The 13,874-nt window shown below is 41.0% G+C and overlaps 1 protein-coding gene across 1 annotated transcript in view; it reads left to right on the forward strand.

The window, feature by feature from the left end:
- Positions 1–8,545: 8,545 nt before the first annotated feature.
- The window catches only part of LOC115377410 (SH3 and cysteine-rich domain-containing protein 2-like), a 28,566-nt gene continuing 23,237 nt past the window's right edge, over positions 8,546–13,874 (forward strand). The window contains exon 1 of the mRNA XM_030077114.1: positions 8,546–9,016. Within this exon, the coding sequence (XP_029932974.1) occupies positions 8,930–9,016 (87 nt within the window). The 5' untranslated portion in view covers positions 8,546–8,929. The remainder of the gene's footprint in view (positions 9,017–13,874) is intronic.

Below are 13,874 nucleotides of genomic sequence, written 5' to 3' on the forward strand. Positions count from 1 at the left end.
CTCGCTGATTTTGGTGACCCCATGATAGTGGTGCCACAGGAAATGTGGCACCACTATCAAGCCAAATTCAGGTCAATTAAATACAAGAAATCGTTATTTTATGAATACCAACCCAGTTCTGCCTCACATGCATTTTCTGATGCTTTCCTTTTAATGAAAATAATTCTAGCTTTGCCCCATGTAGTGTAGATGTGTTGACTGAGCAGAATCCCAGCTATAACACATGATCAGGTGGAGGAAGGTGTAAAACAAGGTGTATTGTTGTGTAAGACAGGTGTCTTGGTGTTTGATAAGTTTCCTGTAAGGCCCCAGTGCCGGCAGTTTTCCTCTGGAGACCTCGGCCTGCGTCTGACAGCAGCAACACGTCTCTGTCTCTGTCTTTTTATTCCCTCACTATCTCTCTCTCTTTTCTTACAATATTTCAGTTTAGTCCAAAAGCATCAACTAGGTCTTTTCTCTGATTTGTCTGATCTCTGCCGAACTGTGCAGTGGGAACCCACAAAAACGTAAACGGTCTGGCCTCAAAATACGATAAATTTGAATTCATTCAAAAATGAATAGGCTTTTCAAAAAAATGACCCAAGTTAGGGCTGTGCTGTGCGAATACATACTAAGTTTTGTTCCAGCCTTGAAAATCAGCATCAGCCTTGAGAGTTTTGATCTCTACTTACTTTTAATGTTGATTTTTGTTTACAAAATGCTTACAAAGTGTTGTGGAAGTGGACTACTGACTTTCCTCCACTTTTTTCACAGCTTGATTTGATCATTGAATTCCTAATTTCCTACTGATGCATATGATTGATGTTTTGTGTGACTGTTTTGTTTTGAACACATCTGATGCCACGGCACTGCAGATAGCTGAAGCAGTAGTGGTCCCTCTCACATCTTGTCATTAACAGTTGTTGCTTTGCAAAATTAGCTCACTGGGGCTGGCTATAATTATCTTACTAATAATCCCAAAACACAGCTGTTTGTTCAGGTGAACTGAGCTGACTCCAGCTTGTTGTGTTATAGAGTCCAGACTGGACAAAAGACTAGAGAGTTTTCTTGCATCACTATAATCTCAGTGTGAAGAAGTGAAAGTTATCACACTGTTTACATTTTCGTACACAGCCAATTCTTCAGTAGACCTTCATGATGGCACCAGAGGAGGCTGCTGGGAGATTTGTGATGTAACTGCAAACTGCAGCATGAAATTGTTTTGTTGTTTGTTGATTGTTAGGATCTTGCTTTAAGGCCAAAACATCCTTGCAGCTCACTTTTTTATTTTGGTTTCATTGTGCACCAGTGTTTCAGACATGATACTTTCAACTACAACTACTATGATCTAACTGAGAGCTAACAAAGTGTGTGATGCTGTTTGGTTAAATCCTGCTTCACCTTTCAGCACCTCTTTGGCTATTAAGGTTTCTAATTTAAGTGATCACAGGAGGGTAGTAATATCCCCGACTGCTGTTGTGAGTCGTGGCACTGACCAGGATAAGATGAATATGTTTATTTGAATCTTTTCAAAATTGCTGTGACATTCACAGCCCCTTGAGGAAGAACCTCGCTGATTTTGGTGACCCCATGATAGTGGTGCCACAGGAAATGTGGCACCACTATCAAGCCAAATTCAGGTCAATTAAATACAAGAAATCGTTATTTTATGAATACCAACCCAGTTCTGCCTCACATGCATTTTCTGATGCTTTCCTTTTAATGAAAATAATTCTAGCTTTGCCCCATGTAGTGTAGATGTGTTGACTGAGCAGAATCCCAGCTATAACACATGATCAGGTGGAGGAAGGTGTAAAACAAGGTGTATTGTTGTGTAAGACAGGTGTCTTGGTGTTTGATAAGTTTCCTGTAAGGCCCCAGTGCCGGCAGTTTTCCTCTGGAGACCTCGGCCTGCGTCTGACAGCAGCAACCATCGTCTCTGTCTCTGTCTTTTTATTCCCTCACTATCTCTCTCTCTTTTCTTACAATATTTCAGTTTAGTCCAAAAGCATCAACTAGGTCTTTTCTCTGATTTGTCTGATCTCTGCCGAACTGTGCAGTGGGAACCCACAAAAACGTAAACGGTCTGGCCTCAAAATACGATAAATTTGAATCATATCAGGGTTTTACAAGCTGATCCCTTCTAAGCGTTTGCTTCCTTGATCTATTTCCTGCTGTATCATTCTCTGTTTTCACTCCTTTTTCTTTTGACTTTAGCTGTCCTCACTTCTTTTCTTTCTCTATCATCCTAGACCCTTCTTCTAGCACAATGCTTTTGCAGCAGCTCACACCTTTTTATGTTTCATATTTCATGGCTAAACAGGCAGAAGGGTTTGAAATTATGTACTGTACAGTGGGGAGTTGGATTTCACCTTGTCATTGGATTCTGATACATTTCTCAGCATTGTAAGATCTCACATTTCTCTCTGCCTCTTTTTCTCGCTCTTGTCATGTAAAACACACGCAAATAAACACCTTAATAAAAAAAAAACTACAACATTAATCCACCACGCTACACACACATACACACACACACACACACAAACACATCCAATGTGCGTGCACACAATACTGCATCCCAAATCCACACAGAAAGGAAGTGGGCCATGTATTCCACATGGAGCAGGCTTATGGTGAAAAACACTTCAAAGTGATAAATAAAAAACAAGGCTGTTTCGCACATGAACAAACGTCTGCGTGTTACATCATGAAAGAGATTTGTCTCCTATCAGGAATTAGTAGGTTAATGTTTGACCCAGATTCAGCCGGGATCTGTGTATGTTCGTTACATCAAAGAGTTTAAATTAAGCTTTCTCATTCAAATAGAAAATGGTTTTAAAAATAATACACTTTTCCACCTGGTGGGCGTGTAGCTTCAAACAATGGATGCTGAAGCTTTTGTGCTCTTGAGAAAGAAAGAATTATGTAGTAGTTTTCTCTCTCTTTTCCGAGGCCTGTACACTAATCTTTGAGGATATGATTCACCGGGCATCCTACTGAACAACATTCTGGAGCTTTTTTTTTTTTTTTTTTTTTTTTTTAATCTTTATCCAAGAAAAGTGCTGCAGCATGCACGCACTTTTTCAGCATTATCCCAAATTCACACCTGGGAGCGGGGCGGCCACAGTCTTCTGTCATTGGACACTGAGCCGCTCCACTTGAATGGCTGTGGTTAGCCGACTTCCTCAAGGTCTCATCATCAGCAGTTGTCGAGAGGGAGAAGTGTATCACTCATTTTCTTTCCCCCGTCAGAGTTTCAGTCCGTCTAAGAATCTGTTGGCCACAAGCCTGCATCTCTAACCTTTAGGCTGCTGGCCTATTAGCATCATGCACTGATTACATGCACGGCAACTTAAAAGGATGGAAACCCAGCCAAAAAATGAGGATTTTCATATTTCATTCAGCAGGATTTGAGAGTTCCTAAAAGACAGTAATAAAATGGGGTTTTAGGGGCTGCATTTTCCACATTAACAGGCTGCAAGGCTGGGTGGCTTTAGTTCCCCTTGTAGGATAAGGATTTTGTCTGGACCCTGGTAAGACCAACCATCTGTCCAGAAAAGTGGAAAATACCCTGCTTGTTCAAACTGAAGTGGCTATGGGTCTTAGTAGCACTGCAACAAAATGTTGGTAAATGTTTCTAGCCAACATTTTGGAGGCTTGAGGTGACGTGAGGAAGTCCATGTCTGAGGTCATCGCTGGCTAAAGCTCCATGTTAGACTGGAGAGTTTTGCTGGCCCTCGCCTCTTCTGATATGACGTTAGATTGGTAAAATATTCCTCGGTGTGCCGTGGTAATGAGCTAACAGTTAATGTCACTCTTATTACCGCGTGCTGAAGTTAGCAGAGAGTAACAAGCCTGCTAGCCCCTGCTGCAAGAGGAAAACTGAGGTGATGATCTGATTAGATCACGCTAATCTCACGTGTCAAAGTAAGCAAAACTGCATGTCTGACTCTCTGAAGGCTCTCTCTGCATGGAAATGACTTCAGATTTTTCGCAGTTTCATGTTGTTCTCTACAACAATTTTAAAAAAAATTGTCAATGAAAAATATGTATGCCATACTATCCCTTTAATGCTGGCCTTCTCTTTACACCTTGCAAAAAAATCCTGAGCAAACAGAGCCTTTTTCTTGTCATGCTCCTGATTTGCAGATTTCTCCTCGTGCTAAAATTAGAAGAGCAAACTAAACACAATTTGTTTTCTTCACAATATCCTCTCCTTTGATATACCTTTATGTATTTGATTGTATTGAATGCATTTTTATGTAGTTTATAATGCATTTTATCTTGGATTGCTGTGCTTTGCTACACTGTGTAGTAAGTGTATTATGCCTTTTGCTTATATGCAAGCATACTCACCCATAAGTGTGTGTGAATTTTGTTCAGGTTTCTATTTTTATGATCCTACTTTACCTCTCTGTGTTGTGAAGCCCTTTGTAACATTGTGAAAGGGGCAACACAAATAACATCTGACTTTACTCGACATATTTTGCTCTCTGTGTCACATCAGCTTCTGTTGGCAGCAAGCCTAGATTACCAGCATTGAACAGTGAAGCTATCTGTACATACACAGCCACAAATATTGAGGCAGACAGAGACAGAGAGGCACAAATGCAATCAAGCATCAGTTCACGTGCGATTAGAGGAGTGGATCTCTCTATAAATCACCGTTCTTGGACAGTCAATTTTTCATGCTTCCTCTGTTATCACAGTTCAAAAGGATTTGCAGTGATTTGCGGCCCTGCGGCATCACATGATAAACCACCAGGATACAGATGAACCAAAAAACCAAACAGAGTCCAACCAAAACATCCCAAGGACAAAACAACAGTCTCTGGCTGCCCTGCACCAAGAAAAGGCTGACATTAGCTGTCTTACTAGACTGCCTGCTGCGCCATGGCTTCTTTTATTTAACTGGAAATAGATGAGAAGCAAAGTTGGCATCGCTGACGAGAGATAAAGTGCGAGCAAGAGGGAATGAGTCGAGCGACGGATTCAAGATTGAGGGAGGAGAAGAGAGGAGAGGAGAGGATATGAGGATAGAGAGAAACAGACACACAGAGAGAAAGAGAATAGGGTTATGCTAATTTGAGCGGATGGGGAGGATAGACTGAGGCATATCAGGTTGCTTGCATTCCTGAGCCGGGATCCTAATCCCGCGTCTCTTGCTCTCTGCAGCTCCACTTTACGCACACAAACACAAACACGGTCACATGTTTCTACAAATGCTCAGTAGTGAATGACGCAATCTATATGTTGAACAACAGTTGTGGCACCTAGTGCAGAAAGAGACGGGGGAAAAGATTATACAAACAAGAGCTTTACAACACACCCATATGTCTGTCATATGTTAGTGCAGATATACTGTCAAGCATCTGTGTTTTGCTTTTGTGTTCTCACTCTCTGCAGGTCTTAGGTGTTCCACGCTAAATGCAAAGATGCACTGAAAGTTAAATATATATTTAGACACGTTGCAAATCATGTAATGACGTAATCACAGCTTTTGTAGAAATGAATGTAGGTCATGATGCGTGTATGTGTATGAGTGTGTTTGTGTGTGTGAATGGGGATGTAGTTCCCACATGCAATTAATAAAAGATGCTCTTCTAATGTACAAACATACCCAGTGCTTTCATCATTTAGGACCTTCACAAACACAACTCACCTAAACTCAGTTTGCATGTGTCATGAAATGTGGGGTTTATTCCCTCAATGTCAATTTGAAGGAAACCAAACTTTAACTGGGAGGGATGGGATATGGACACTGCAAATGTGCATCAGCTGGAGCTTTAATATCACACATACACACACACACACACACACACACACACACACACACAAGATATCACTGCTTTCTTTTGGCATTATTTTTCTTCCATGTGTTGTGAAATTATGTACCATATTTTTATTTTTTTTTTTCAGAGGCCCAGTGCTTATGAAACTCACTGAAAACTTTAATGGCCAGTGACAAATTTCAGTCCAAATAAGAAAAAAACAGAGAAACACAAAGATTTCACATGGTGTGTACCCAACTACTGAGATGTGTTTTAAGACAGTCATGACATTTTAATACCATATTTATTAAACAATAAATAAATAAGTAAAATTCTGCAAGCAAAGCAAAATGAGCACTTTATATAGATTTGTGGCAGCCAAAACTTACTGAATGTAAGGTGAGAAAATACATTTTTCATATATTTCTCAATGCATTACCTATAACTGTCGATCAGGTCTTAGAGCTACTTTATATGACCAAAGTGATTCTTGGTTTTGATTTATGGAAAAATCCTGCACCTCAGTCTTGGGTATACTGTAGAAATAATTAACAGTATTTACTACATAAAAATAATTGATGCATGTAAGGATAATTCTTTGAAGATCTATCTTTTACTAACAACTAACTAACTAGTAGCCTATTGTAATGGTTTATATCTTTATGCCAGAGATAATTAGTTTCTTTGACTGTATTTATCGAGGGAGGGGAAGACATTGCTCACTTTTTTAGGCAAGTTCAGATATTCTCTTAATCTTTAGGTCACACTTCATACTTCACACAGTACATCAAAAATGTTAAACCTTTTCACACACCTCTTTCACACACACACACACACGCACACACACACACACACACACACACACACACACACACACACACACACACACACACAAATACTGATAATCTCATCTTTTTCATGCATTTATGCTACAATAGAGAGGTCTTTCATTTCCATAATTACCTGCTGCACTACAACAGAATATTGCTTCAATGATGGAGAATGGCAGTGGCTTTTAGCGCACTGTCAAAGTATTCAAAGTCAGTCACGATTGTTTCAAAAAAAAAAAGAAAAAAAAAGAAAAAAGAAAAAAAACTGCCACTGAAAACTGGGACATGGTGTACACTCCGCCTGTGGGAAAATAATCTTGCTCAACAAAAAAAGAAACCTGTGTTCACATATTACTTTTGACATTCCCACCACAATGCATTTCAAGAATAAAAACAACACTGTGACTTTTCAGATTACAGGCATTGCTGCTTCTGTGGGCAGAGCACCGCAACGAAACAGAGCAGGAAAGAGGGATAGATAGATTGATTGATAGATAGATAGAGTCTCTGCCGCCCCTGAGCACAAAGGTTAAGTAGCTTGTTTAATAAAATTAGCTAAATATTCATGAAATCCTGCGCCAGGGGGAGATTTTTAGAGGACACTCGGTTATCAGACCTGTGGTTGGTTGTGTGTAGTTGTAATTATCATGCCAAGCTTGTCCCGCTAAACTTCAAATGTGCTGTTTGGGTGGGAAGGAGAGATCATTAGTAGTCAGTGCCATTCCCTTGTTTTTTTAGTCACTTCTATACTTAGCTCGGCGTCGTGCAAAGCATACTGTAGTCTATTTGTACAACGAGTCAACGTCTCTCAGGACATTAAAGGAAAAGTCTGTCAAGGTCTACAAAAGGAGTGATAATAGCTGTAAAAGATCAGATAGTTGCACACGCAGGGACTAATAAAAGCAGGGGGGGGGAGGGAGAGGGAGACGCTGTCCACGCTCGTGGTGCTGAATTCCTGTGGACAGCTACCCATGCTGCAGGCCACAGACTGTCTGTTGTGTCAGTTTGGTTGTCTGTAGCTCTGAGACGGCGTTACATCCCCATCAGCAGTGTTAGGCCTTTCCCTCACTCATGCTTAAGCTTCATTAAGTGTATTGTAACTCCTTGCTTTTGACAGGCCTGTGGCTTGCACTCAGGTTGAAAAAGTGTGTGCTCTCCCTTCTTGGACATCAACACATTTAATTCACAAGAGAGGTGAATGACATGAACAAATGATGCACCAGGGAGTAATGGAGGTAAGGTGATTACATAACTTTTGATTCCTGAGAAGTAGGACATTTATTGTTGTTGTTGTTGTTGTTGTTGTTGTTGTTGTTGTATTAGTAGTAGCCTAGTAGTAGTAGTAATAGTAGTAGTAAATGCTCCATAGTTTACAAAAGAAACAGTTGTAATCCTAAAACTTGATTGGTGGAAATATGCCTGGGATCTAAGTGTTTGTTAGTAAAACACCCAGTAGAGCGCTATCTATCACCTGATATCCATTTTGTTATGCTACTGCTCGCGAACTATATTGCTCAGCGGAGGAATAACATTTTATTATTAATTATTTCATTGTTATAAATTTAAATTAAATGATGTTTCCTGATCATCTGCATCCATTATTATTATTATTATTATTATTATTATTATTAGTAGTAGTAGTAGTAGTAGTAGTAGTAGTAGTAGTAGTAGTAGTAGTATTAGTATTAGTATTATTATGTTAGTACAACACCGTGATGCGCGCTCCGCCTGGCGCCGCGCCCCACCTCAGCTCCGGCTGATCTTCGCCGGGGTCCACCTGAGACGCGTCCCGCCCCCCCGCTCTGTGCGTCATCACCTGTGAGCTAATCCTGACGCGCACCTACACACTCGGTGCCGCATCCTCCGGCATTTGGACCAATCAGGACGAGCCGAGCGCTTGTCACGGCTAAATCAAAGTTGTTGTAAAAGCGCGAGTAGCAGAGAGGGGAGGAAGTTGGCCGGTGGGTGAGAAAAGAGCCGCCGCACCGGAGAGAAGTGGATAAACCAGCTGCCTGCCTGTTTTTTGGCGGTGGCTGCCGGATATTTTGCTCTGAATCTTGAATTGGCTTGACGAGCCGACTTTTATGCACCAATGTGAAGGCGAAAACGGAGCACCTCCGCGACGGAATTGCGTTGCTTCAAAGCAAATTCCCAAACTGGATGCTGCTGGTGAGATGTGACTGGACAGTGACAACTACCCCTACCTCTATGGATGACACATTGTAGCGTGATTTAAACCTCTATGCGCATTTTTTGTTTGTTTATTTGTTTTTACTCCGGCCCCCTGTCGCTGTGGAAATACCAAATTTGCTTGAGTTTTGTTGTTTAACGAGTATTTTCTGACCCGAAATGACGGAAATCAGCGAGAAGGAGAATGAACCGGGACAAGACCTTCAGCGACCACAGGCTACAGTACCGAGTCAGCCGGAATCTAAGGTAAATAAAATAAATAAATAAATAACAATGAACATACAATAGATTAATTAAAATCAGTTTGGCATTTAGAGTGGTAAGCTTGTGCTCAGTTGTTTACTTTATGAAAAAAATGTGTGTTATTTCACTTTTTTCCAATTTCTAGCACCTTTAACTTTTTATTCATTACACCGTCTGATATTCACCAAAGAGCTTCAGTGAAAATGTCCCTCCGAGGTGCACAATTTATTCATTTCGGGTAAATTCTGACAGGAGTTTCCAGCTTTACCTGTGAAATGTTTCTTACACGACTAATTCCGTGTTTATGTCAGCAGGAAAAACACAGGGACACATTACATAACAGCTCCTAAGCCTTTGTAATTCTTCTGACTGCTCACTACGACCTAAAGTGAGAGGGCAGAGGTTACAGTGTGTGTGTGTGTGTGTGTGTGTGTGTGTGTGTGTGTGTGTGTGTTTGCCTTTGAGCCTGTGTCTGCATAAATATTGCATGTTATGGCATGTTTACAGTGAATGTACACTATGGACACTCAATGAAGCACAGTGCTGAGGTGAATCCAGGTTAAGAGCCATTATTGATTCCTGTAATTAAAACTATACCAATCACAATGATTGAGATGTACTGCAGATAAAGACAAACTGTTAAGTTAGAGAAGGATTTTTAAGCTTTGAGACAATCGAGATGTGCACTGTGCAGAATCAGCTGCATCTCCGTATTGGCAAATTATCTGTAGTATATTTCACATTGAGTAGGCAGGAGTGACAGGGCCCAGCAGAGGAGTTATGAGGCCCCTGGCTGCCATGCTCCTCCACTCTCTCATTGCAAAGCCATCAGAGATTGGTTAACATTGACGATGAGGACATCACTTCATCAAAGACAACCTCAATCCGTCAATGAAGTTTTCCAAAAGGATGGACATTGTTCATTGATCTTTCCAGGCATTTCCAGTTTGTGGCCTGCCTGACTCTCATTAACCAAAAGTGGAGAAGCTGGCATTTACATTGTTGTCAGTAAATCTTCTAGCCTGCTTATTGCTTTATGAGGTCGCCTGCATCACATTTAGCCTTCAGCGTTTTCAAATGAGCATTTGAACATATCCAGTGGCTGGTTACTATTAGTACTCAAATAACATCTTAACACACAATAAACAGTCACATATGACCAAACAGGTAGAGGCAAATAACATAACAGCTAAAACTGTCTAATAAGCTCAGAAAATTGCATCCCTTTATTGTAATGCATCCTTTAAAACCAAGAAAAGAGCACTTGTGCCATATCATGAAAAACTGCCAGATGATTCCTGCTGTACTATCACATTATCAATACAGTATCAATATATTACCCAGCCCCAATGTGCACTCAGCAGCAATGATGTCAGTTAAAGACAAATGAACTTTTTGCTGCTTCCCTGTTGGTCATCGCCACAGAGACGTCAAACGAGCCTGGCAGCGCAGGCCGCTGTTTGTGTTTGACTACTGACAGCACAATGGACGGCGGGTGTCGGGATGCTGCGTGAATTTATGAGCCAATCAACCAGCAGATGTTTGCTGTGTCTAGCTCAGGGCTGGGTCATAATTCACACAAATGGCCGTCCAGACAAAACAGACAAGGGAGAAAACAAACCTCAAAGCTGCGTCAGCCGTGTAGCTGTGTTTGCCAAGCCCCTGGCAGCCGTGGCCACTCCTCATCCCACAGAAGAATGGGCGAGGAAGGGGGTGGGGGGTGGGGAAGAGTGAATGTGTGTTACAACCGGGTCTCAGTGAAATATTCCCTGTCTTATAGACTGGCCTGCTCTACGGTATCTATGGCCTACAGCCTCACTTGTTTCGTTCTGTCACTCTCAATCTCCTCACCTCTGCGCATTGCTCTATTCATTTGGTAACTCTTTCCGCCTCTTTTGCTTCCCTTATCCCCTCTCTGTCGCTCTTGCTCTCCCTCTCCCTCTCCCTCTCCCTCTCTCAGTTCCTCTCACTGCCTCTCTGCTGCCTCTCTCATCCTTCCACTAGCTCTGCTTTATCTCTCACTCTCTCTCCACGCTGTCCCTTGGCTCTCAGAGTATTTGTTACAGTGCTAAGTGGGCCTACAAGCTTTCTAGAGTGCTTTAAGAGAGGCTGTGACAGTGGAATGAATACTCCTCCGCCTCCTCCACCTACGGGCAAGGTGATAGCTTTAAACAAATGCCCCCCTCCCCTCCTAATCATTTGGACCACATGTCATTCCACTGAGTCACATTTGGTGAAGTAGGGCATTGTGAATGATGAGAAAAGTTCACATGCCAGGAGATGTTGTTGTGTTTAGCATGAAATGATTGGACAGACTCTGAGAGGAGACAGTTCTCAGGACATTAAGTGTAGTATTTACAAATGCCTTTGATTGGAAATGCTGATTGCGCAGGAGGAAGCCATGTTTCAGTCCGCAGGCCCTTCACATGACCCATCATGTCCTCAGTCAACACAAAGACACTTTTTGTACAGGAAATGATCAAAGCATTCTCTCTATCTCTGCCCGTTGCACTCACTTCCCCTTAGCTCTCCTCTTTTTGCTGTCTCTCTCTCCACCTTACTTTTCACCAGTGTTTCTACATTTACTCTTGGACGTCCTTTCCTCTTATAAATGTCTCCTTTTCATCCAGAACAGTGGTTCATCATCCTGTAACGATATTCTGAAATCTGAACCCCTGGTCTTACGTGTGGTCTCTCCTCCATGTGCTGCTCGCCTCTTGTCTTTGTTGTTTTCAGAGCTCTGCTTTAACTTTCTCTGAAGAGAGAGACCTGCTGAAGAGAGAAGCTTGGAAGGGTAGGGGTGATTAAGGATAGCATGGTTATGCAGCCTGAGGTCCTGCCAGGAATGAGAGTGAGAAGGAGAGAGAGAGAGAAGGAGAGAGAGAGAGGAGGAGGAGGAGATGAGTGAATGTAAACAGGCAGACTGAGCATGATCCAAGACTATAGTTCTTGCTCTTGTCACCGAAACTATTCTGCAGTGGGTGTTCATAATATGATTGATTATTAATAAAGACTCAGTTTCTCTTTCTACAGCAGAACCTTTCCAATCTGGACTGTAATCCCTCAATCTGACTTTTGTCAAGTGTGTCCAGTGAGCATACTGAGCCAAACACACAGTGTTACAAAGATATTACTGCCTGAAAACCCAATTCCAATTTAAAATTTCTTCTCTTTTTTATCTCAATGTCCTGAGGACCCATAAATGTTGATATATACAAATACATTTTTGCAAATTAGAAAATAATACTCTTTTTCTTAATTGCTGAAAAACTGGAAGGTTTTGGTTTTACAGTAGAAACATCTTTCATGTCTTGTTAGTTATCGTTTGAAACTGATCATTTGAAACTGCACGTAAGGCTACAGAAAGCTTTGCAAGGCGCGTGTGTTGACGTGTGTGTATCATTCATATATAATTAGTGTACAATTCCAATACATTTCAGTATTCCAAACGTTTTATTGCTTAATTTATATATGCATTACATTTTCAAACAAACTCTTCCCCACTCCTTGTGTTTGCTCCTTCTGCAAACACTTTGAGCAGGAAAGGTTACATCAGTCACTTCACCACTGGAAGATCACTGTGCATGTGTGTGTGTGTGTGTGTGTGTGTGTGTGTGTGTGTTAGTGTGTGTGTGCTTCACTTGCCAGACTGATTGACTTGGACTGCTGACCTTTTAATCAAACTCTAATCTGCACAGAGAACCGATGCGGGATGAGAGAGAAACAGAAAGTGGAGAAACAGAAGCTGGAAGATAGACAGAGTGCATCATTCAGATTAGAAAAAGAGAGGAAGAATATCAGCGTTGTCTTATTTCCACCAATGACAGAAAGCAAACCGATGAACTCACTCTTCGTTCTTTACAGTTCTTTACTGTTGTGCGCGTTCATCCACTGTTGACCCGGCATTACTTTGATTAATGATAAAGCCATATAGTGTCCTTGATTGAGTTGCAAAATTGTGCTGACCCAGCAGAGTCCTGAATGCAGTGTCAGGGCGTGGGAAGAGTCTGTAGGGAGTAGGTGAGGACGTTGTTGTCGTATCACTGCTGACCCGAGTGCTCCTGTAGTGACAGTGAACTTTGAAAAAGAAAAAAACAATGCATTATAAAACAGATAGTTCTGGTCCTCAGTTCTGATTGGCTGTGCCAGTTTAGAAGAAATAGTCGAATAATTGCCAAACACACAGTTCTGAACACAGGACTTATGCAATAATTAAGTCATAACTAAAAGTCATCACTAATACAAATGTGGGTGTGGGTTGTAGGGGTGTGAATCCACCATCCTCTAGTTGGTGATTCAATTTAATTTCACTAATAGTGATTCAATTTTTTTTCTTTTTTTTAAGTTTGTAAACCACAATTCATGTCAACAATTCAATTCTATACTTTTAGCTAAACTTTTATTTCTATTAATAAACACATACAACAGCCTAATGTGAGATCATTCTTTTTCCTCTGTATGAAATGTGAAAAAAAAATTCTTTGTTTTTTTAAGACTCATGAATGAATCCATTCAGTCCGTTCCATACTGATTCAGGCCGAAATCACAGTGATTCATTCACATTTTATTTCTCTTATCAGAGCGGTTGCATTGAATCTGAAAACATAATCAGAAAAACAGAAAATATAACCGATACATCGATACACAAGATGCTTAGCAACCACATTGTTAAGGTCGTGTTCAAGAGCAGACTTGTAGTATGGCAGAGTTTTCCTGGCAATAAAATAACAATTAATTATTATTGATCAAACACTAAAAGATTTTGAAAACACTGGCATTCTTTCCCACTTTATTATACACTGGTGTGTTACTGCCCTTTTGTAGAGAATTTCTCAAGCAAACTATATGCAGGTGAGCAGAT

This window comes from Myripristis murdjan, chromosome 19, assembly GCF_902150065.1.
Source record: "Myripristis murdjan chromosome 19, fMyrMur1.1, whole genome shotgun sequence".
NCBI classification, from domain to species: domain Eukaryota; kingdom Metazoa; phylum Chordata; class Actinopteri; order Holocentriformes; family Holocentridae; genus Myripristis; species Myripristis murdjan.